A 25,305-nucleotide genomic window follows, 5' to 3' on the forward strand; every position below is an offset into this window, starting at 1 on the left:
GGATTATGACCTGAAAGGCTAAAGAAAACTGGACTGCACACTTGGATGTTTGTAGAGCCTAAATAAGCCTCTGGCCTTAATTTTATGACAGTATGATAAAAATTCTCAATGTGATGCTATATTCCTTTGGGAGATAGTGTGTGTGTGTGTGGGGGGAACGAACAGGCAGATCATGTACTAGAGCTAAAACAAAAATGCAAAACTTTCCTCATTGTATTGAAAACAATAAAGGGTAAAAGAGAGGGAAGAAACAATGGACCTGGGTGACTGGTTTAGTGGAACTGCTGACTCTGTAAAACCCATTTACTTTATTAAATGCTGATAAAGGGGTAAACCCTTATTGATGTCACCAATATAAAATGACAAATTTTTAAAACGTGATTTAAAAACATTTCATGGTGAGGCTTAAAATACATTTTAGAGGAAGTAATTTTCTTATTCTTAGTTCTATTTTTAAAGCTATTTCAATTAGTTTTCATTTTCCTTCAAGTAGAAAGTGCAGGAAAAAAATCAGAGTAGGGGGAGCAGCAGCATTAAAAACACTTTATGATCTAATATTTTTTCATGGTTAATTTCCCTTCCGGATAATCTCCTCACTTTGTTTTTTGTGGGGGTGAAGCAAGAAGTTTAAACATGAAAATCCTTTAATATGAATTGCAATACACAATTTAAAGATTCTGGACACAGCTGGTATGGAATGTTAATTCACTCTCAAATTTGATGTACCTGGATTGGCTTTCACCATTGCCTCCAATATCCAAACTCCACACCTCAATCAACATTCTTTAATGCCATCTTTTCTATTTTGCTATCCCTGACCAACCAAAACTTAAACCTCAGAACCCCATGAAAGGTACCATTACTGACATTTTGTATGTAAGGAATTCAAGGTACAAAGAATAATTCACCCAAGGGCATTCAACTATTAAGTGGCAGGGCTGAGACGGAAGGCAGAAAATATGATTCCAGTAACAACTCTGAGTATGTAGTTACTCAGGACAAGAGAGTCCCTTATATTAGAGACCTTATTTTCCACATTTCTCAGGGACTGAAAGTTATTCCTGATTCACATTAACATGTTAGAGCCTTGGATTTATGTTGTCAATAAGCAAATTTTATTAATAATCCCTTATATGGAAACTAAGAAGCTGAAATTCAATGACTAATTCATGCCATATACACACATTCCCGTTATGGATCTTCTGTCAGCAAAAATCCTATTCATACCTGGGTATTCTGGGAACATTCAGAAATTGAAATTCCAACCCAAACAAATGAGTACATGCAAAGTTTTTCAAACCAAGTGGAACTGCTTGAAAAACAAATCCACCTTAAGAATAACAATGTACTCATTACCTAACAGAAAACCACAAATTAAACCAATTACTAAAGTGAAGTACCAATACTCAGGGGGTTTTAAGTGAGGTTTCCTCCCCAAACGTGCAAAGAAAAAATGAGACAGCCCTCAGAATTTGCTTTTCAGATTAATGGATCACAGCAAATGGGTTAAGTCACCTTTAAAATGAGAACAGAATTACTCCTGGCCATGCAAACTTTCAATGTATCTTGCTTATCAACTTACCAAGAACCCCTCAGGAAGAACAGATATCAGAACATTAGTATTCACAACTTGGTACCCTAGGACAGGGATAGAATGTACTGCTTTTCTAATGCAAAAATTCGCACATTTTATCTGAGCTCAGTTAATGAGAAACTCCCCAGAGAGTGGGATTTCTTGAATCTTGATCCCTCTAGCGAATCCTATGCTTCCCAAGAATGCATGCCTCTTAGGGGAGAAACTGCCAGCTTTCCTGAATTCTAGAAATACCAGTTCAAGGATTCTTCATAACAAGTTCTCAAATTTTTCTCAAGGAGATAAAAAACAAGAACAAGACTGTCTTCTAGTACATTAAAAACAAAACACCACACACACATACAATAAAACCACATCACAAAAACAAATCCCTACTTCTTTCCCTAATAAATACAAAACCCTGGAACATCTAATCAACCAAGGGTACTTACATAGCATGTAATATTCACACATATATAAGCAGTTTTTCAAACTCCTTATTTCAATGGTTGGCTAAGGAATTAAAACAAGCCATTTAAATTATCAAATATAAAAATATGTGCCTGAAATGCTTTTAAGGCAAGGCATTCTGTAACAAAACATTTTAAATTTGGTTCTTGAAGTAGACCTCAACTAGTCATTTCTTTAGTTTGAAGAGAACGGGCCGAAAAGTGATACATAATTACAATCTATTAATATTAAGTAATATAAGTAGTCCCTCATGACAGGTAGAAATTTTCTTTATATGACTCTGAACATTAAGAATTTTACCCAGAATGAATCTGCCTACACAGAGGAAGATCAAGTACATCTAACTGCTTTCAAAGATGAACCTAGGAATAATTACATGGCTTTTCATTATTCAAACACCTGCGATAAGAAATGGATCTCAGGTTAAACAAGTGGAACAACTCTGCAAGGCCTTACCGCTAGTTTTGTAAAAGTAGGCCTCTGAGAATGTTTCTGTAAAGCAACACCCTCTTTTGCTTCAGTTGCAGACAGATTTAAAACAAGTTAAGGCAGATATTTAGGGGCACACTTGATGTTAGAGAATTAGTTGAAAGAGGTAGAAGTAAAGCCTTTCTTTGCAATGTGCTTCTGTACAAAGGCAACACACCTGTAATCTAGGGAAAATACAACTTATAAATGAATCACTCTCTTATAGGATGTTTAAAGATAATGTTTTTTAATATTTCAAATATTTAAAAAACTCATCAAAATGTATTACTTTAACATTACTTTGCACACGTGGAATTTTCATATCTAAATTTGATGATACTAGTTTGGTTTATTTATGGCTACTTATAAGACTCAGTAATAATGTTTATTTACTGGAGTCTTTCTCTTTGGTTGCGCCTACTGGGACCAGTATGATGAACTATTTTACGTAAATGAGATAAAGTAAATTTACGGTAATATAACTTACAAGAGTTTGCATTAATGGATATGAAACTCAAAAGGATTTCCATATTTATCCCCATTGTGGTTTTGGAAGCTTAATACCCTGTTGGAGGTTAAAGAGGTTGAATAGCTCACACAATCCTGTAAAAATTACAACTGGCTGCCCTTTAATAAATAGTCATTGTAAAGAATTACATTTACAGAGTGACAAGTAAATACATAGCATTTCAGATTCAATTTTGGAAGTACTAATAAGTACTGACCCATAACAATATACACTAGCTACCTTTTTTAAACTGTCCATCATTAGCACCAATAGATTCAACAAAATTACCTTTATTCCCACATCTCAAAACAATTCTGCAAAATTTTAGTGACATTTAAGTATAGTCACAGACCTTAAATATTCACATTGTTTTCTATGTCATACTGAAAATAAGTTCACTACTTTTCTGGATAGTCTTTACAAAATCTTATTAAAACTCCTGGTATTATCATCCCCAAGTATACAGTAGCACAACCACCTTATGTTGTTTCACATGATAGCTCCTTAGAGGTTTCACATCTAAATTACCAAGAACAAAACCCTTCCCTCCCTCTTCTTGCACTCAGCTTAATTCTACACTAGTCCTTGGATTATGTACCACTGTGAAGGTATAACTGTATCAAAATGACCATGTTTATGAATACAATATTATGCCACACAGAGCAACAAAGTTACATGTAATGACAAAGTTACTGAAGTTATGCAAGACAAGAACAAATGTTAGGACACGCTGGCTAGGCAAAGTCCCGAGATATAGGCTCCTATCATCCTAAATTCAAATAACATTGACAAAAACTGAACAATTATCTTAAAATCATAAAGCTACTGGCAAATTAGGTAACTGCTAAATAAAAGTAAAGCATGAGATTAAACTCTCAATATTTACAACTGCAACATACTTGAGTAAAATTACAATTGTGCACATATCAGTGGCTTCGTAACAAAAATAATTCATATACAGAGGAAAAATTAAGACAGTTTTCAGTTCAATAAAAGTTGAATTGAACCCAGCTTACAGACATTTAACCACTCCAAGATTTACCACAGAATAAATTCAAGATAAGCTGATAAATCAGAGCCATGTTACTGGCATTTAAGAGAAACTTTAAACAAGTTAAAGTCTGTCATTTGTTCAGAAGTCAGATGACTGTGCAAATTTTATCTCAACAGGGATAGACTGAGATGTGCAAACAAATGTAAAACCTCCGCTAGTGTGGTTTACCTGGAGGCTGATCTTTTTTTCTCACAGAGCTTCCTGATAATCATATGCTATCAATACAGGTAACAATGCACAGTCAGTGATGTTTTCTTTTTATTTATTGTTAGAATATAAAAGAATTGAGAGCAATAGGTTTAATTTCATTTTTATAAGGAAGACTGCATTCACCTGAAAAAGAAATACAGCATCACACAAACACACTTCAGGAGAGGAGTATATTGAAGAATATGTCATTCTGAATGCTAAAGGAAATGCAATCCCTGTTTACTGTTAAAACATGTAGTGTTAAAGTTCTTTGCTTAAGAAAAAAAGGTACTAATTTTTCACTAAGTTTTTGTGAATTCGGTTTTCAAATCACAGTAATCTACATACCCATTATTAACAGCTCTGTGTTTATAGTACTGCAACAAGCCAACAAACATTTAAATGCACTTCACATCAAGAGTATGTAAACTTTATTTTTTCCTCTTCAAGCCTTCAGAAAATTAGGGGCTATTTCAGCAGCCAATCTGGTCAGAACCTCTGAAGGCAAAAGCTCATTGCCTCACAGTGTAAATGACCATCCATGGCACTGCACACCCATCTGGTAGTGAAGTGTCCCCCTTCAGTGGCTTCCAGTAAGGCCTAGAGTTTAAGGTTAACATGAAAAAGTGCCACTTTTTTTTTAGATTAGTGATGGACTCTGACACAAGATAAAATAAAAGTTATTTTGTATATTGTTATACTTACAAGCAGCTCCAATCCTGAGTATTTATGGTAATATCTAAACATACAAAAATGTATGTACATTTTTCTCCACTCTCTTGTAAACAGCTGTCAGTATACTGTTTTATCCCTTTATCGATACATGCAAATCATACATACAAGTATAAATACACAAAAGAAAACAATTTACACTCATTCAAAAGCCAAGCAACAACAACAAAAAATAGCTACAGTATTCAAATTATAAATAACAAATGCTTGAGGCATCTTATACTTCTAGAAGCAGCCAGCCATTCATCCTAATGTTCTTAGCTGCAATTGTGGAAATACTGAATTTTGCACCTTCCATGCTTTTACAGTATTTATAACACTATCATATGTGGAGATAAAGACTTGTTTACTATAATCTCTTCTTTTCAGAATGAAGAATAAAGCAGCACTTACAAATATTGAAGCAGTGGCAGCAAAAGCAGGTGTTACCACTGCTAGATCAGGAGGAAGTTTTCCATTCTAACAACTTTTAAATTAAAAAAGTAAAGGAAAAATTGACCTAAACAAATGATTACATGTTCATTCCTTGGGCACTTAACAGCGAGTCCAGCATGTCGAATGTGTCTTTGTAGTCCATATGCTGGCTGTTTGTACTGTACTCGTGATTGGCATCAGGACCGTTGGTCTCCACTGGCTTCTTGTCCAGTTTCACGAGGGTGCTGAGATGTCCGTAGCCCACCTGGTATGTGATAGGGGGAGGAGGGGGTAAGGGATGGTTAAAAACAGAGTTGTGAGAGGATACATACTGCTTAACAGAGGAGGAAGAACTAGATGAACTACCTGAACTTTTGGAACTTTTGCTCATTTTGGAGTGGTGGTTGTGAGATGCATCATTGATATGCAGCTTCTTCCTTGAAGAGCTGGAACTAGAGGAAATGCCATCACTGCTCAGGCCAACAGGACTCCTCAGAACAGTGGGTGGTATTCCATCAGCACTCGGTTTACTGCCACCACTGCTGCAGCCACTATGTGAGTGGGAATGCTTGTGACTGCTGGTGTGGTGGCGATTTGAAGGATGCTCCTTATGCTTCTCCTTATGGTCTCTGCTAATATGAGGGCTTGAATGCTTGCTTTTCCCACTGCCTTCATCAGAAGAACTGTGTCTTTCTGAGGATGAAACTTTTATTTTCATTTTCAGTTCTTCTTTACTGGCATTTTTATCAGTGGGTGGTATTGGAATACGTAATTTCAGTGAGCCACTCTTTTCCTTTTTATCTGCCATGTATTTTTCAGGCTTTTCAGAATTTGAGATGGGAATTTTCATTTTAATGGGAGAAGTCACAGAACTGCTGCTGGCTGCCTGTGACTGCACATGTTTGTGTTGCTGTTCTACCTGGGCAGCTACATAATGATCCCTCACATCCAGATCAAGAGTTTCTAGTTTACGTTTTTCTCTGTATTTATCTAAAGACATTTTCTGAGGAATTATTCCAGGAGTAGCAGAAATTGGCCCATGGTGTTTGCTGCTCCCTGCTTTATGAGTATATTCTTGTTTAACAGAAGAATGATCAGAAATTTTGTCAGACCTGTGATGTAATCCTGAATGCAGTGGTATAGAAGGCCCCTGCTGGAAGTTCATGTTGTACTGGTTACCAGACAAAGACGTCTCCTGTTTCTGTGAATATATCTGTTCTGTCCTTGCTGATTCTTGATGCTGAGGCCATTCTTGGTGTGACGACAAACTGTAGGAAGTACTTGGCATTCCTGTTGCTAACATTGACAAATTATCAGATGTATGGCTGTCTTGAACAGAAATATTTCCTGAATTTAGAGGTACTGGTGCAGGGAATGCTGATGTAGATGGTTTCTGAAAGCTTGGGTTTGTAGGCACACCAGTGACACTATCTACTAAAATGGAATTCTGGACCAAAGATGAACCAAGAAGCGGCGTCTCTGATACTTGTCCATCTACTTTTGGTTTCTTAGCTGCCTGATTAGCCTATTTAAATAAAACACAAAAGAAGCAATGACAGCAAAGGAATTGAATAAAAATTTCTCTGATTATACAAGTCTATATTAAAAATACAGAAGTAAAACCACCTGCATTCGAGCAAATAAATTAATAAAGTTAAAAGCACTAGTTTTGGAATTAGATCCAGGTTAAATCCTAGCTCAGCATTTGAGAAAGTATTTCTCTAGGCCTTAGTTTCCCCACTTGTAAAATGAAGATAATACTTTAGTCAGAATTAGTGCGAAGATTAAATAAGAAAATGTATAGGTACTCAGCAAAGTTCATTGGACAGACTTAATATTCAGTTGAATAAACTATGAGTGTAACTTATTAGTTTGATATATTATAATTATTTAGGAACAGGGAGAGAAGGATATTTAACCACAAAAATTCAAATTGGTTAGCTCTATAGTGTTTAGAGAAGTGACAAACTGATATTATTCTGTTAAACCCTGCCAATTATCTTACCCTCCAGTTTCGAATCCTCTTCAACCTACTAGGCGTTTTCTCCAATATTTGTAGAAACTCATGTGTTAGCTCTAAAAATAAAATTTAAATTTAAAACTTAGAAGGTGCCTTTAGGATTTATATTTCTCTCAAGTGGGCAATATTAAAAAGGGACCTCAAGAGTTCATGTACTTCACTGTCACCTCCTATTCTACAGTCAGCAGATCATTTTCAAAGATCATTTCCCACCCCTGAACTTAGAATCTATGGAAAATTTAGTAGTAGTAGTAAAAAAAAAATTCCCCCAAATACAAAATCTTGATTAGGCAAACAACACAATAATAACTGTTGTAGGCAAGATCTATCAATGGATTCATTTGAATTAATGGGCAAAACTTTGAGGAAACACAGTATTTATTTAATCCCAATGTATCTCCCCTAAAATATTAGTTACAAAGAGAAAAATATCAACTTTTCAGTAGAGAAACCCAGAAGATACTACTTTAACCAAGTGATTGTGGTTGTCATTATCAGTAATAAAACATCAAATGATGTACCCTTCATAGGATGATGCAGAGTAGGGCACAACCTATTTCAGTAGTAGTATTATAAAAAAATGTGTAATGTCAAACTATGAGAAAACAGCAGACAGATCCCAATTCCAGCCATTACACAGTGTCTAGAAAAACTGACCGTTTATTTTTCCAAACTGTCAAATAGTGAAAGACTACCATAGATTGAAGAAAACAAGGAAACATGACAATGAAATTGGGTCCTTGAACCAAAAAAGGGTATTAGTGGAAAAACTGAGAAAATCCAAATAAAATCTATAGTTTAATTAGCAGTATTTTATCAATGCTAATTTCCTCGTTTGGATAATTATACATCAATATGTACGATGTTACCTTTAGGAGAAGCTGGATGAAAGATATATAGGAACTCCTTACTATTTTGCAATTTAAGTTTAAAATTATTCCAAAATTAAATATTAAAAAACGAAAAAAATTCCTCTGCTTATGATCATATTTCCTAGCAATAAACACTATTAATAATATATTGGGTAATACACTGACTGTACTTTTACATCAATTTTTTTCTTAAAGTAAGGATTATAGTAAGATGACTCACTTTTCCAAAGTGGCATGGTTATGATGAATTATAGTTTTATATCCTGAAACAACTTCATTAAAAAGTCACTGGCCATTCTCAAAACAAATATTTATTAGTTAAATGAATTTAAATATCACTTATAATATCAATTCAACCCTAATATTGGGGGGAGGAACCTTTGACCCATATTCATTTAATATTTTTCAGTATAAACAACAGTAAGCTTCTTAATACTGGTGAAGAAAAACATTCAAAGAAAATTATTCTAGGTAAATGAAAATAAAGATAATTAGAATCTTTCTTTAAAAAAGCAGAGAGGATGCAAAAACTCAGCACCATTATAATTCACGAGCTCTCTAAAACCAGCCTGTGAAAAAGGTGTGCTAATAATTACGCCATGAAACAAAATTAATAAACAAAACTAACACTTTTTGGGCAACTTCCTTGACAATTCCATGACTGTCTGTGCTAAACTCTCATAAGCTTTTTCATCCAGTTTGATAAAGATCCAGTGGAAAAGACCACTTTTCTTCTCTGACCATAGTAAATCTAACAGATGCATAATACTTTGGGGTTCAACATTAACAAGAACTAGTTTTGACTCAATCTTTAACAGCCTGGTTGTCAAAGATTCCTAGTCCATGTAAAGTTCCTGGTCCAAGAGGTGGTACACAGCAGGCACAAGATGCCAATTTTTATTTTTCCTTTCTTAAGTATACTACTCTCTTAAATTTTCAGGACAGAAACAAAATAATCTTTCAAATAAGCACTGTTAATGTATGTAATTAGCTATAGGCTCAAAAACCAAAATGTGAAAATTAAAGCAGAAGCCCCATCCCTCAAAGCTAATGCAAAAAAATGAAAATAAAAACACACAGTAGGGTTTGCTATTAATCATAAAACAAAAACATAAAATAAAACTTACAGCTAGGCTGTTTATTAAGCCTGCACTGTTTTTTGGAACAGTCATTAAGTGAATTATTTCAGTCAACTTTGATGCTTCTCACATCAAAGCTAAAATTCAGATACCTCTTAATAATTGTGTGTATGATAAAAACAGAGAAAAGGATGCTGCATAATACGCTAAAATTTCAATGCATTTAAGTTCCAAGATTGTTATTCAATGGCTATCTAAATGAATAATGGACTTGGGCCCTTTCATCATGGAAATCATGGAAGCAGAGGGTTATTTGGGTGGTCCCTCTTATGTCACAAATGAACAACAAGGGAAAAACCCAAAATTTTACTTTCTACCTAAGAAGATAAAAAGCAGATTACTGGTTTTTAGAAGATGGTATTTCCATTCATTGAAGATCTTCTCCTACTGGCCAAGCTTTGAAAAACCACTGATAATTTAAGGAAAATGGCAATAATCACATGACAGTAATACGGCATGAGAGATATATATACCCTGGGAGCAAATTTTCAGGGAAAAAACTAATCAGAAAAGAAAGGACTCCTATAAGAAGCACATTTTAAAACAGGGCCAGCAAACTATGGCTAGTAGGTCAAATATGGCCTGTCACCTTTTCTTGTAAACTAAGTTTACTGGAACACAGCCACATCCATTTGTTTACAAATTGTCTTTGGATGCTTTTCAGCTACAAGGATAGGTAGTGTTACCAGCTGCAACAGAAATCATAAGGCAAAAAAACCCTATAAGTGTTTCTATTTGGATTCTTCACAGCAAGAGTTTGCTGACCCTTATCTTAAAGAAACATCAAAATTTTATATTAAGACCACATTCCAAAGCTACAGGAGCCTCTCACTTTACGTAACAGATATTGTTGGTAGCAACAGATGTAAATCTGTTTTCCCAATTTGGCTTCAATTTTGTAAAGGAAGTTGGGAAAAGCCCACAGGAAAAATAAGCTTAAAACTGTATTTATGTTACTTACCAGTTTAGGTCAGTTATATAATGAATCTATTTTTTTCTGAAATCTACAGTACAAGGCCTAATCCCCAAGAATCTCCCATGTTTGGCGAGCCTTCATAGGGGATTCCCAAATTCCACATTCATAATTTACAGAATTCCTACCCCCAGTTTCCTCGTCTGTTGCTAAGTAATAATGCAAGGCAACAATGATATATTTCATTGTTAGTGGCACTACCAAGCAAGGAATGGTACACTGAAAATCCCTTTAGGTCACTGTTTCATATTTTTTTCAATAAGTTAACAACCAACTATACATTTTAAATGCAACAAAATTATTATACTTAAGTAGGTATGCTTAGACTATCAACCTAGGATTATTTAGAAACCATATTTCTGTGAAAACCCCTGAAAGGTATTAGATACTCAGTGGCAGTTAATATGCCTTCAATTGTTTTTTTCCTTCAGGCTAATGAATCCTTATTTTCACCTTGTTCATTTGTTTGCACAATTATATTTTAAAAATATCTTGTCAAACTGTTAAAAATGGAATTAGTTATGTTTTTTAAAAAAGTCCTTATTTTTTAAAATACAGACTAAAATATTAATAGCTAAAATGATATGTGGTTAGCATCAAAATAACTGCAGGGAAGGGGTTTGAACAGCCAAAATTGGTAATTGTTAAGTTGGGAAATGGATAGGTACAAAATACAGAAAAAGATTTTTTTCATAATAACAAAAACTTAAATAATTTAAAAATAAAAAATATTTTTCTAAAAAAAACATGATTCTACTTACCATCTAGTAATTCTAGAGTAACTGTAGGATCCACATATTCCCACCAATGCTTTCCATCAGTTGACACAGGAATCTCCCAATTGGACCATTTGCAAGCCAAATGAATGCATACACATGCTATTACTGTTGGTTTGTATTGAAGACAGAAGGTGGTAAGGTGTAGACTGTTGTACAGCAGGTTTGAAAATGGAGAGCAACAGAAATTCAAATATGCAAAACAAAGAAAAACATTTACCAATAAGATTAAATACAAAATTATAAAGGTTTTCTTTTTAAAAGTCTAGAGTACAAAATCTTATTTATGAAATCAACAGCTAACACTAGTTGTAAAAAATTCTAATATTAATTTATATAATAGGATTATGAGTGTTTTCCATGCTCTCACTCCAAAATTTAATATTTTATTAGTACTATTATATTATGAAATTTGTTTTTAGATCTAAATTCAAAGTATTTTTACTTATTTATAAAAGGAAGGGAAGATAGTATATTTGCAATTATCACTATTTACTAAAACAAAACAAGCATAACATTTTAAACTTTTATGTGGTATTTTTGTTTCTTTTGTAATTTCATGGCAAAAATGTTAAGACTTTGTTATATTGACAGTAATTTCAATGGCACATTATAATCAGGGATTATATTATATATCACTTGATGTTGCTTAACTGATATATTCTTATTACAATTAACAAAATTCTCAAAAAAGTCAAGGACAATTATCTATGTAAACTCCACCTTCTTTTCAGCAAAGCTACAAAGAAAACTTACCTTCTGCTGAACAGCTTCAAGGTCCAAAGCTAAATACTACAAAAATACTACCTTTCTCCCTCCACTCTAAGCCAAAAACTGGACATGTAGTATGCCACAGCTAGTCTTTTCTAATCAAAATTTTAAATTTAAGTGTTTTGCTCAGAAATTCCATGGATAGAGATTAAATCCCAACAACATATATCTAAGAAAATAGATTGGTACTTGCCAATCCAAAATTTTTAATAAAACTTCACAATGACACAAGAAGTTAAGACAGAGCTGGTTTATCTCCCCCTCCCCACAAAACCCATTTAATAAACAATCTTAAATCATTAATATAATCAATTTAGAACACAACTGTATATTAGATATTAAAGGCTTTTTAAAACTCTCCTTCCAGTTCAACTTTGGAAATGATGAAAACATTTACTGATCAATCACAAACCCATAAAATTTTTGCCTTATATAAACTGAATGGAAGTTTTTTTTTTTAAACTAAAAACTAAACCTATGTATATTCATGCACTGACAGGACTTGACTACTTCTAGTTTACTACTAGTGGGTATTAACTGGAAAAAAAAACCCATTATATAAATTTATTAAAAAAAAAAACTTTAATGATCATTTTAAAGTTAAGATTGTATCAATGTGAAATTTAAAAAAATGTCATTAACTATAATTGTAAACTAGAAATAGCTTTATACTTACCAAGTTGCTCGAATTTCTATGTTAAGTTTAGCTCTTTGTAATCTTTAGCTGCTATTCAGGCTACCAATTTTAGACTTATGCACTCACAAATCGAGAATATGTCATCAGAAAGCACCACTACACTTCACATTGTGCATTTAACCCCTCTGTGCCAAAAGTCCCTTGTACAATACACCGCAAAGCAAACAGGAAGGTACCACCACAGTAGATGGTCCAGTCTCCTGTTGCAACAAGGGTAAGAGACACATTTGAGGGGGCCCTGCATTAAAGGAAGCTATAGTGTGCTACAACAGTGCAACAAAGAGGGTCAGGATAACAACCTGTTGGTAGCCATGAAATAGGATGTCTGTGCCAAATCCTTGCTTGCTGTAAGAAAAGAAAAAAATGAAGACAATAACATCAGCTCTAACAGACAACCATCAAAAAGTTCTCAACACAACAAAAACTTCAAAGATTTGTACACAAAAAGTAAATTTTACTTACTACTTACAAATATCACAAGAGCGCCATCATTTTCTATACTACTGAAAATCTTCAACAACATTCACTCAAATGTTTCTTGCTATCCCCCAAAGATCTGAGAAACAAGCCGATTTGCTTTTAGCTAGCCAGTTACAAGGGCTAAACTTGTTACTAAGTTAAGCATCTAGTCAGCTAAAAGTTGCAATAAAGCTTTCTCCTGGATTTAAAAAAAAAAAAAGAAGAAGAAGAAGAAGAAAAGATTTTGAAGTCTAATACAAAATACAGAGTTGCCTGCCTGATTTAATCCTCAGTCATATTTAAGTTGGCTTAAGTATTTCCATTAAACAAAAACAAAACAAAATAAGCCCCAACCCACCAAAATCAGAGAGCAAAAACTGCTCAGTTTTTCATCATGCTACTAAGCATCAACAGAGAACAATCTAGAAACATCACCAGGGTGCAGATATATATTTATATATGAACCTCCACTATATTATGTTAAAAAATTTAATAGAATCCAGTTAAAGCAATGTTTAGAAAAGGTATGGTACTCTAGGGGAATCAGGATGGTTCAATAATGGTTCCCAAAGAAAAGCAATTTTCAACAACTAATAAGACATTGAAATAGTTGGTTTTTTTCCTTCTCTAACAGGGATGTCCTTGCTACAGTTTCCCCTTTTTCAATTATATTCATAATCACTGACATACCTTCCCCCTCTGCTCATCTAGGATCAGTTTACCTCAATTCCACCCTTCTCTAAAAGGCCTCAAATTCCTTTCCCACTCCTATTTTTTTCATGTGTGGCACCTGTAATCCCTGTTGCCCTTGTGGATCATCAACATAAAGGTCTGACAAATAGGGATTTGGGCTTAGCAGAGTTGTGCTAAGGAAGAGTGTCAAAGCATCAGATGTCTTGGAGGCAGAGTGACTTAAGTATGGCATTCTTTCCTGGTGGGGAGGGAAGGAGAAATCACAGAAGTGAAAGGTCCTGGTAAAATGACATTAGTCAATTTTGTAGCAAAGTAGGATAATATCAACTCTCTCATCTCTGAAGAGGGTGAAAAGGATTTTATAGAAATCAGATCTATTTACAAAACTTAAAAAAAAATTGTCGAGAAGGAAAAAAAATTTCATCTAGGAATATATCTATAGTCAATGACCTATAAATAGCCATTAAGCAATAGAAGAACAACGCAGGGGAAATGTTCTTTTGTTAGATGAAAGTTATGATGGAAAAAAAGACACCAAAAAATGGAGTGAGATATAAAATACAGCTACTTGAAATGTTAACCAGACAAAATGAAGTTAAGCCTGTGGTTTACACTCAAAATTTAAGGTCACATTTTAAACATTAACAATGAAAAGTTAGATTTAAATATTTTCCTTTGGCTGATTCATCAAGACTATAATTTTTGTAAATGTTTTCAAAATCACTATTTCATTTTTCAAATGAAATGACCTAATGATTCTAGATCCTTAATTTTAAAAAGTGGACTCAAATTTCATACTACTAAACTGAAAATACAGTTCCATTTCCTAAGTTAAAATATATATAAATAATATGTATTTAACTTACACTACTATCTTCCTGCAACAGGTTCTCAATTTAAAGCAAATTATACGGCTCTCTATTATTGTGACAAAGCTTGTTATTTTTCAAGCATTCCAAACTTTTTTTCTTAATCCACTTCTACATTGGTTATTCATATAAATCCATATTGTACCATAATATTGGGGATGCAAATGTGCTATAAAATATATTCATATAAACAAAAGAATAGGGACTGTATTGAATATATTCTAGTTTACAAATGATAGCAAGTGCTATTAGGATTTTAAAAATGGGATTTTATACATTAGTTTGAAACTACAACACTGTGGTATCAGACAAGAGTATTTATATATATTTTAAATGCAGCCATTAACGTAATAAAATCTTGCCTGGGCATAAAATAAATTCAATTCATAATGAATAAAGTGTAAGAATATTTAGGTAAAGACTAAATGAAATAAAACAAGGCTTTCAAGAATCTTACCCATTTTGTTTAGCATAAACCTGAAGTGTGGTGGTAAAAGAATGAAAATGCAAAATTTCATTTTCAAAAAGGAACAGAAAAAAGTACACTAAAGGTCTCAAGTGGTTGCTATTAGTTCATATACTTCAAATGGAAAAAGGAAAAGTAGAAGCAGCGGCATAACAACATGGCAACTGTAAAAAATATTTCTAGAAATAAAAATCACATACAAAGGATTCATTAATAGGAGTACAAAAATGTACATTTTTCATAAGCAGTAAACAGTGCAAAAACTCTGTACTCATGTTTATGAAGGTTTAACAGGCACATCACAAATAGTATCATGCTATACTATAATTATTTTCCTTATATAAAATGAAAACTATTTTTATTAATGCTAAAGAACTTTGAAAAATATATTTGAAAATATATCTGTTCAAACAAATATGGGTAAAATACGTCTCCAAATGACAAAAGGAAAATATGCTAACAAAGGCAATTTTTATCTGAAAGATTTGAAGCCGATCTCAAAATTCTTAAACTGTTACCATTTTTCAAGAAGCCAATGAAAATTTCACATAAACTAGAAGTTAATATTTTATTTGCTTCATTTGTGATACTGGCCACATCTTAAACATGAAATGAATTGGGATTGGGACAGCCTAAATGTGGGGAGTAGGGAGAGGAGGTAGAGAGAATTCTAATATTTGGAGGCCCTCCAATTTTTAATGAAATGAAACTCTTCACATCTAAGTATAAAGAAAGCGAATTTACTAGGTAGAACCACAAAAAGAACTAAAGGAAAAGGTAAAGATAGAACACAGCAATGCTTCAAAATGACATTTCTCTCATTTTAATAAAACTTAACAAAAGGCTAGAAGCATAAAATAGCATCCAAATCAATTATAGATGATAAAAAGCATCAATACTAATAGTAAGTTACAAAGATTACTTACCTCTTACTAACTGGGTACATTTCACCACATCTGTGTGTGGGTGTTCAATGGTGATCTCAAAACCTGCAATGAAAAGCACTTTTTTTCCCCAATCATTTACTACCCACAACACCTGTTTCAGAAATGCCATTCAGCACATAACCATATGTAAAATATATTTTTTCATTATTAAAAGATTCCAATTACAAAGTTAGTTTCTCATCACTGCTATGCTCATTATGTATCCAACGGGGAGAAATAATTTTACAAAAACACTGCTCATTATGAAAATAAAGCTATTTGAGGACTGGAGGGTATTTATTCAAAATTCTTGAACTATAATCAATTTGGGATTATTTTTAAGTAAAAAAAATAAATCAAAATCATGGCAAATATAGACATTATTAGATTGGTCCATGGTTTTAAATTCATCATTGTAAGCAGGGAATTCAACTTTGTAAAATGTTTTTAAAATGTATTCCAACTCCTTCTTCCAGAAGATGTGACAAGAACATTTTTCAAAAACATAATCTTTGGATCACAGTGGTAGAAATGACCTTTTAAGTGATACAGTCCTCTTATTTTCTTACCAGATCTTAGATCAAAGGGTTTCAACCACTTATTTCATAACTATATTTCACTAATTAAAATAATTAAAAGTAAGCTAACCATTTAGGTCTCAAGATTCATTAAATCAGGGTTGCTAAAAGCTTTCAAAGTCCCATCAACCCTCAGGAAGGGCAGGGTTTTTCCTTTTTAAAAAGTGGATGCTACAGCTAGTGCTTTCATTTCAGAAGGAGAAAATGCATAAAAACAACAAATAGGCAATTTGGATTTATATAAAATTGTGTAGTCTATCTTTTGCAGTTAAATCTGCAATACTTCAAAAGAAAGCCACAGAAGCGTATCTTCTAAATTCTAACGTTCCCTTTAAATTAATGCTAATCCTTCTTCTTGCTTAAGAATCTGTCAGATACAATACAGATATTATACAAAGATTATATATAATAAATCAGTAAGTATATTAGTGTATAATAATGTAATTTCTAATTATTCACCTCTAGTTTTCATCATTACATAAATGTTTGTAATTTTCCTGTTACATATGACCTTATATAATAAAATAACTACTCCCAATCATTGGACTTGGAGGAAATAAGAACTTGCTTTTATTATTTATCTTTTCGTGTTATAAAAATGTCAAACAAGCTACTTTTATAATAATAAAATATGTCATAATGAGAAGCTGTCCTGAAAATCGTCTTTCTGTTCAATACTTGAGAATGTTGTAAATGAAATAAAAATAATGGTCATAATTAATAACAATGTATGGCATACCAACTATGTGGCAAATGGTTATTTTTCACCTTCAAATTTACCATGGAAAGTAGGTATTATTATGCCATGTTGCACATCCAGAACGGAGGTACAACAGGTAAAGAAACTTTGCCCACGTATAGAAAGCAGGTCATATTTGAACTTAGCTCTCCTCAAAGTCCATGTTCTTCCCACCATACCCTCTAGGTTCTTCCAAGGTAAATATGAGAGTTCCCAGTTTTACACAAACCCAAATATGGAACTGCCACTACTTAACAAGATTTTAGGCATGTCAATCTTCTTCTAACCCTCACTTTCTTCAATAGTGAAATGAAAGAGCAAATAATTTTTAGAGATTGTTTAAGTAGCACAAACCTTGCGCACAATAAGGTAACTTTTAGAAAAGGATGATTAACATTTAAATAATAATGTCATACTTTTAAAGATGATGTGATATATTTATTAAATACTGACTATAAGCTCCAGAAGAGCAAGGACTAATGTATATGTTTATACTCGTTACAATCATAAGCCAATAGTCCTAAAGGACCATTTTAATCTTCAGTGCACATTTGCAGAACAAGCATAGTTCATAGGCTGAATGAACACAAAAACGAGTTATGGTTAGGTCACTCAACTATGTGAAAACCACACTGAAGGCTATGTTTACCATTCAATCAAATTATGAAATGTTGAAATTTTTAGAAAAATGGTTTCCTTATAATGAGGCAGCACTATTCTAGCCTAAAAACTTGTCTTAAAATAACTTCCTTTAATGATAAAATTATTCCAGAAATATTTTTATTTAATCGGAATACTATAACAAAGAACACAAAAAAGTAATGTTGCACATAAGTACGTACCTAAGGTTTGTAGCATTATGGTTTCAAGTATAACCAGTTCTTGAGTCTGTTGAAGATAAGCCTGCCATGTAAAAATAATATTAAAATGCTTAAGATAAACATAATACCATCAGATTATGGGACGAGTAAAATTTTAGGAGAATTATAGATTGATTACAAAAGAACCACAATCAGTTTAGAAATATGCAGGAAATAAATTGACTATGATAGAGAAAGCCTATTTTCTTTTTTTAAAGATTTAATTATTTATTCCACCCCCCCCCCCGCCCCCGGTTGTCTGTTCTCTGTGTCTATTTGCTGCGTTGTCTTCTTTGTCTGCTTCTGTTGTTAGCAGAATGGGAATCTGTGTTTCTTTCTGTTGCGTCATCTTGTTGTGTCAGCTCTCTGTGTGGGCAGTGCCATTCTTAGGCAGGCTGCACTCTTTCGCGCTGGGCGGCTCTCCTTACGGGGAGCACTCCTTGCGCGTGGGGCTCCCCTACGCAGGGGACACCCCTGCGTGGCATGGCACTCCTTGTGCACATCAGCACTGCACATGGGCCAGCTCCACACGAGTCAAGGAGGCCCGGTGTTTGAACCACGGACCTCCTGTGTGGTAGGTGGACACCCTATCCACTGGGCCAAGTACACTTCCCAGAGAAAGCCTATTTTCTGTGACAATTCTAAATTGAACTATTTTCTAATATAGGAAATGTAAATCAAATCAAAATGATATGAAAGGGGTAAGTTAATTGAAAAAAGAAGTACACAATTTGTAACATAAAACCTAATTTAGGCATTTAATAATGAGGTACTTCAAGATACATTGAGAGAAAGCATCAAACCAGGTTAAAAAGATCAAATTTGAACCTGGAATAATAAAGCCTGAAATAAATAAAAGACTTATTATAAATTCCTTCTAGAATATTTCATGTGGTAATTCCTTAAAGTCACAGCAAATCAGTGAGCTAGTTTTAGAATTAATGGTCCCTCCTCAGGAAAGACAAAATAAAGTGCTATTTAACATGTTTATAAACCAACTGTTTGAAAATCAGCATTATCCTTTAAGAAAACAAGAATACTTAAAAAAAATGTTGCTCACTAGCACAGTATCAGAGAGATTAGTTCATATATAGGCATCAAAATAACTTTAAATAAATAGACATTACTAATCTAGAGGTAAATCTGGAAGTTGTTCTAATCCTTCAACTGTTGACAATTTGAGAGTAATTTATTCTCTGGTCTCAAACACAAATGAAGTCATATGACTTACCCTTTATATATAAAACAAGTTTGCTGTGAGGATAAACAACAAAATGTAAAATATTAACACTTAAGGAGCACCTCTGAATCAAACAAATCCTTATATGAAATATGTTTCTGCAAGGTTGATTCCCGGTATTTCATTACTGAGTGGTAATAGAAGTAAGCAGCATTTGGAAGGTAACACTAATGAAAATACATTTTTAGTAGACCTAAATTATGAAGTTTCAAATTTATAAAGAAAAACCAAAAACATACATCACATTTAGTATCCAGCAGTGGCTCTAGAGGATGAAGACAAGCATGTGCTACTTTGATAACATGTTCAAGTTTTCGAGCTTGTTCTTCCACTTTCGCAGCCAAGAATAATGCAGTAGGTGATATTATCTGCAGAAAAGATTAAAATTTGGTGATTTTAAAACAAATTTTGCTGCAACCTTTATTTTCGTCTAAGGGGATGGGGTGTGCAAGCAAAGGAAACCAATATTAATAGTATGAACTTCAAATTGGGTTATGACAAGAGTGATATGATTTTTAATAAAATTATTCATTAAAGAAAACTAGTTACCCCTGTCTATAACAGTTTTGTTTCATACGCAGAACAACAAAAAAGAAAAGGAAGACTTCTACTTTAAGACAAAATTTAAATGATATTAATTTGCATGGTTGAGGAAAAGGGAAAAGGAGGAAACTAATGAAGCCATAGCTTTAAAAAAAAGATGAAAAAGTAGGTGAAGTGCACCCATTAAACTCTCTTTATGGGCACAGGGTCACCACTTTCCAGGGCTCTTTTAAATTAAGCAATGACACATTGTATGACTAAGCTAAACAATCTTGGGTTCAGGGACAGAAGAACTACAAGCAAATCAGGAGAGGTGGATGCTGAATGTGAAAATTACTACTTATTATATCTCTTTTACTTCACTACAGCAATATTAAAAGCAGCTTTAAAAAAAACATGTAAGATAAACCAACAGAGTAGAAACTTTGCCAAATGGAGGGCAAAAAGTTAGTCATTTTTTCTTATAAAGGAATGCTATTTTTTTGGGGACAAAAGTACAAGGACAGTACTACAAAGATACTAAGACAAACACCAATTTTGAGTAAATATTTATCTAAAGTTAAGGCAACTGAATAAAAATAACTTTGAGTAGTTTCTTTCTGTTGTATAAATCTTTAAAATAGACCCATAATCAAGTTTGGCTTCCAACAAACAGAAATAGGACAATTTCAACTTGGATTTTCAACTTATTTCCACATTTTAAAATAGAAATTATAAGGAAAAAATCAAAAATTCTAAAAAAAGGGGGGGGCAACTTATTCTTAACTTTTATAGATTTAGAATAAACCACTCTTACTCTTTACAACAGATCTACTTAAGCAACATCAAAATACTAATATTCTTGAAATAACAATTTTCCAGGGGGGTGGGGGTGGGGGGAAAGGGTATAGACAGAAAGGTAGAAAGGATGAAGAAACAGAGCAGAAATTAGTTCCTATCTTCACATACTCAAAATTCCATAACTAACACCTACTTTGATTAATTCCTTTTCTATTTAAAGGCTTAAATGAAAGATTACCTTCTCCCTTGGTGAAGTTCCCAACATAATAAAATGCCCTCCTTTACTCAGTAGGAATCTATGCATACCTCTATCATTGTACTTATACTGTATTAAAATTGCCGGCTTTTTAGACTGTCCTACCAGTCTAGAATGGACTTGAACAAAGAGACTGAGTTATTCATTTGTATTTCTACTATCCAGCATAGTTGCTGTAGTTGCTGTTTAGTATGTTTGCTGAATTCCTGAGATGTGGATAATTCATATATAAAGAGGCATCAATATTCAATTAAAAGTATTCCTAATGCCAGAATAAAAATCTAAGAGGCAGTATCAACATAAGAAAAGAAACATCAATAAAATGAAGTTACTCGTTTCCCACAATCTCTTATTATGTCATTCATGTTTAAGAGAGAATATGATGAACCCTGACCTTTTCTCCCAGCCTTCAATGCTAGAACTATTTATTAAAGAGCGAAGAAATAAAGGCTTAAGTCAAAAGTCAAATTAGAGTGACTTTAACAAGTTAAACTTTCTTCCTGACTGCCAGATGATCCAAATTCTGGACCAAATTCTCTTGCTTGCCTAAAAGGCACTTATGAAGTCTCCAATGAACTTTTCTTTGTAATATCATATAGGACTCAGCCACAATAACATCCTTTTAAAATTTTTAGGAGTAGTAATTCTAAGCCTCAATATCAAGAAATACTTCCAAACTATACAGCTTTTCCCTAAAAGATAGTCTCAATGGAAACCGAGTATGTGTACTAATGAATGACTGTAAAATTCTACTAATAATTAAAAAAATTAGATACTGAGGGAAAAAAGCAGTGATCTTCAGGGTAGATTCCTGGTTTATTTACCCATACTCCTCACAGAAGTCTTTCTGTTCCCTCTAAACAGGGCTCAATTCTCATCCTCCTCCAGTGCAACACTAACACCCAACACTCTTCCAAAGTTCCTGGTGAAATCCACTAACTCCATTCATATTTCCTCCTCTATAGCCTGCAAACATTTTACTCCATCAGGGCTGTAAAAACAAAACAAAACAAAATACCTTTTTAGATAAATACTTCGTGAATATCCATGTGAGGCTTTAATTTTAAGGACAACTAAAGAAGGGGATCAAACAAGGTACTACTGCTTTTTGTATGGAAGGCTGATTTTGTTGTGTCACTTAGTAAAAAGAAAAGAATTCCAAAGTCTTGGGTAACAGCAGTATTACTAGTTGGTCCATGGCTTCTAAAGATAAGCAAAATATTTTTAAAGGCAACAAACATTCATTGGCACATGCAAACCTGATTCAAAGCCCAAGAATTTATACCAATACTGTTGGAAGAATAACAGATACTCAGTTTCATTTAGAGAGCAAACAATTAGAGATTCAGTTTCACTGGGGACAGGGATTATCTTTGTGTTCCGGTATCTAGTTTAATAAACTGTGTCAAATAACTGTAACTGAAGGAAACAAACATTGATTTAAAAATAGTGCCCACAGTTTGTCACTCTAGCAGATGTTCACTATTTCAAGGGGGAAATTACATTCTCAAAACAACACAAAATTCTACAGAATTATACCATACAAATCTTGGAAGAGGGAGGAGGTGGAGGTGATACAGTCAGCTGTAGCACAGCAGTCAGAATGTCTCAGTGGAATCCTGGCTCTGGTATCTGACTAGCCTAGGCAAATTATTCTCTTTGTGCCCCAGTTTCCATATCTGTAAAATGGGAGAATTAGTACCGGCTTATAAAGTTGTAGTGAGGATTAAATTAATCAATATATGTAAGGCACTTAGAAAAGCAGCTGGGACACAGAAATATGGTTCTAATATTATTATTACTATGTTGAAAAATTAAATAACAATTGTGTATTGTCCGTGTTGGGCTTAAAATTAAAGTAATTTAACAAGCTTATTTGTTTCTATTCCCTTTCTTGCTCACATTCTTCCACAAGCTCTTCAAAGGTTTGTTGTAGTCCTAAACAAGCAGTTTACACACTGCAATTAAGATACTTGACATTGCTCTTCAATGATTTATACCTATATTCCTTTCTTCCCTTCTCCCTCCAGTTGTTTGTACTCCCTTCTCTTTTTCTATCCCTTTGTGTGTTTCCAATCTTCCATGATCTGAAGCCCATCCTTCTCTATCTTTTCTCCTCTGGCCTATTCCTGGCTGCTGTCTCCCCTATCTGCTCATGATGCCCCCACTGGTGATATTCTTCACTCTCTTGCTGGCTTCAACCTTGGTAGCTGGAGGCAAGGTCAGTTTGAATGAACAAAAAGACTGAGTAATCTCTAAATCACTGAAGATGATTCTATCAGTCACTTTCTAATTAATCATTCTGTACAATAAGGGCTTTTCCTGTGTTCCTTATTCTAATATTAATTTTGTGTATACATTTGCTGGTCATTGAAAAACGAACCATAGCTGTTTTATTGCTCTTCAACTTTAAAATTTCTTAATCTGGAAAAGCCTCAACAGAAACAGAAAAAACTTCCAAATCTGCTTCCTATTTGCTAAAACATTACCAAGAAGCTCATTCTCAACTGTTCTGGTTTTTCATCTTCAGCTTCTACTAAATGGCTCATGAAGCCATTTCTCTCCTGTCCCTCAACTACTCCCAACACACACTATACCACGACTAAGACTAGAATAACTGTTTTCTGTACTTTGGAAAGGGTTTCATTAATAAGTATTTAGCTAGTTCTAAGTATTACAGTTCAAAATTTGGAAATCACTTGCCTAAGACTATAGTTTAGTGAAATTGGCAATGGTATATATAACCTTAGCAAAGGCACAAAGAAAGAAGAATAGAAACTTAGATATTAAAAGACAAGGGAAGTCCCCCAAACCAGTGAAAGACTAGGTAAAAATGTCTATTTGCTGGTATTACAGTATTACCAAAAGTGTCATAAACTCAGCCTAACATTTTAGTTGTTTTTTTACCCACATAACTATATATGAATGTAATACCATCACAGCAGAAAATTTATAAGGAAAATTTAAAAAATCTTCAGGCTGAATGTTACTTGGGACATCTGATTATATATTTTAAAAGAGAGCTGGCTTAATAAAGGCTGAGAAATAACATTATTTATAGTATTGCCGAAAAGCAGTACTGCTTAAGAGAACAAGGCTTGATTTCAATGTTTAAACAATACACTGAATATGCTACAACTTGACATTTATTGCACAGTACCTCAGCATTATGAATTTGCTTCTAAAATGGAAAAACAAAAAACAAAAAACAAACCAAATTCAGAGTTTAAAGTATTCAGCATTTCATAGGCAAGACTATTCTCCCTTATGCAGACTAGGCCCCTATCAGTAGTAATATATACTCCACCAAAGAGATCAAAGGGGAATATTAACATTGCATAGGTATTCAAATATTCCACATAAACCTTACAAGAACAAAGCTGGAGGACTCACACTTCCTGATTTCAAAATTTATTACAAAGCTACAGTAATCAAGATTATGTGGTGCTGGCATAAGAACTAACATAGAGATGATGGAATAGAACTGATAGTTCAGAAATAAACCTTTATATTATGGTTTGGTGATTTTCAACAAAAGTGCCAAGACAATTCAAGGGGAGAAATAACAGTCTTTTCAACAAATGGTGCTGGGACATCTGGATATCAACTTGCAAACAGATGAAGACGAATCCCCTCTTTACACAATAGACAAAAATCAACACAAAATGGATCATAGACCTAAATCTATGAGCTAAAACTATAAAAATCTAAGAAGAAAACAGGAATAAATCTTCATGACCTTGGACTAAGAAATGATTTCTTAGATATGATATCAAAATAACAATGAAATGAAAGAAAGGAAATTTAAAAAATATTTACAATTGGCTGTTTATGCTGCAATGATACTGAGAAAATGAAAAAGACTGACCCAGGGATTGGGAGAAAATAATTACAAATTGTGTATCTGATAAGGGACTAATAACTAGAATATATAAAGAACTCTTACAACTCAATAACAAAAAGACAAATGACACAACTAAATAAAAAGGTCTAAACAGACATTTCTCCAAAGAAGATACACAATGGGTCCATAAAACAAAAATTAGCTCAACATCATTAGTCATTAGGGAAATGCAAATCAAAATCACAATGAGATACCACTCCGCACCCACTAGGATGAAAATAATAAATATAAACAGTAACAACTACTGGCAAAGATGTGGAAAAATTTGAACCCTTGTACACTGCTGGTGGAAAGGTAAAATGGTGTGGCTGCTCTGGAAAAGTTTGCCAGCTCCT

The 25,305-nt window shown here is 33.5% G+C and overlaps 1 protein-coding gene across 5 annotated transcripts in view; it reads right to left on the bottom strand.

Annotated features, from left to right (window-relative positions):
- Window positions 1–2,735: 2,735 nt before the first annotated feature.
- CCNT2 (cyclin T2) overlaps window positions 2,736–25,305 on the bottom strand; it is a 37,261-nt gene continuing 14,691 nt past the window's right edge. For 3 of the 5 annotated variants that reach the window (XM_071216478.1, XM_058301092.2, XM_004480170.3), the window contains 7 exons: window positions 19,727–19,855; window positions 18,230–18,290; window positions 16,071–16,133; window positions 12,957–13,002; window positions 11,175–11,338; window positions 7,415–7,485; window positions 2,736–6,934 (listed from right to left, as the gene is read on the bottom strand). In XM_071216478.1, coding sequence (XP_071072579.1) covers window positions 5,507–6,934; window positions 7,415–7,485; window positions 11,175–11,338; window positions 12,957–13,002; window positions 16,071–16,133; window positions 18,230–18,290; window positions 19,727–19,855 — 1,962 coding nt within the window. In that variant the 3' untranslated portion in view covers window positions 2,736–5,506. The remainder of the gene's footprint in view (window positions 6,935–7,414; window positions 7,486–11,174; window positions 11,339–12,956; window positions 13,003–16,070; window positions 16,134–18,229; window positions 18,291–19,726; window positions 19,856–25,305) is intronic. The other 2 variants (XM_058301093.2, XM_004480172.5) reach the window with 1 other exon arrangement.

Source organism: Dasypus novemcinctus, chromosome 7 (assembly GCF_030445035.2).
Source record: "Dasypus novemcinctus isolate mDasNov1 chromosome 7, mDasNov1.1.hap2, whole genome shotgun sequence".
Lineage (NCBI taxonomy): Eukaryota > Metazoa > Chordata > Mammalia > Cingulata > Dasypodidae > Dasypus > Dasypus novemcinctus.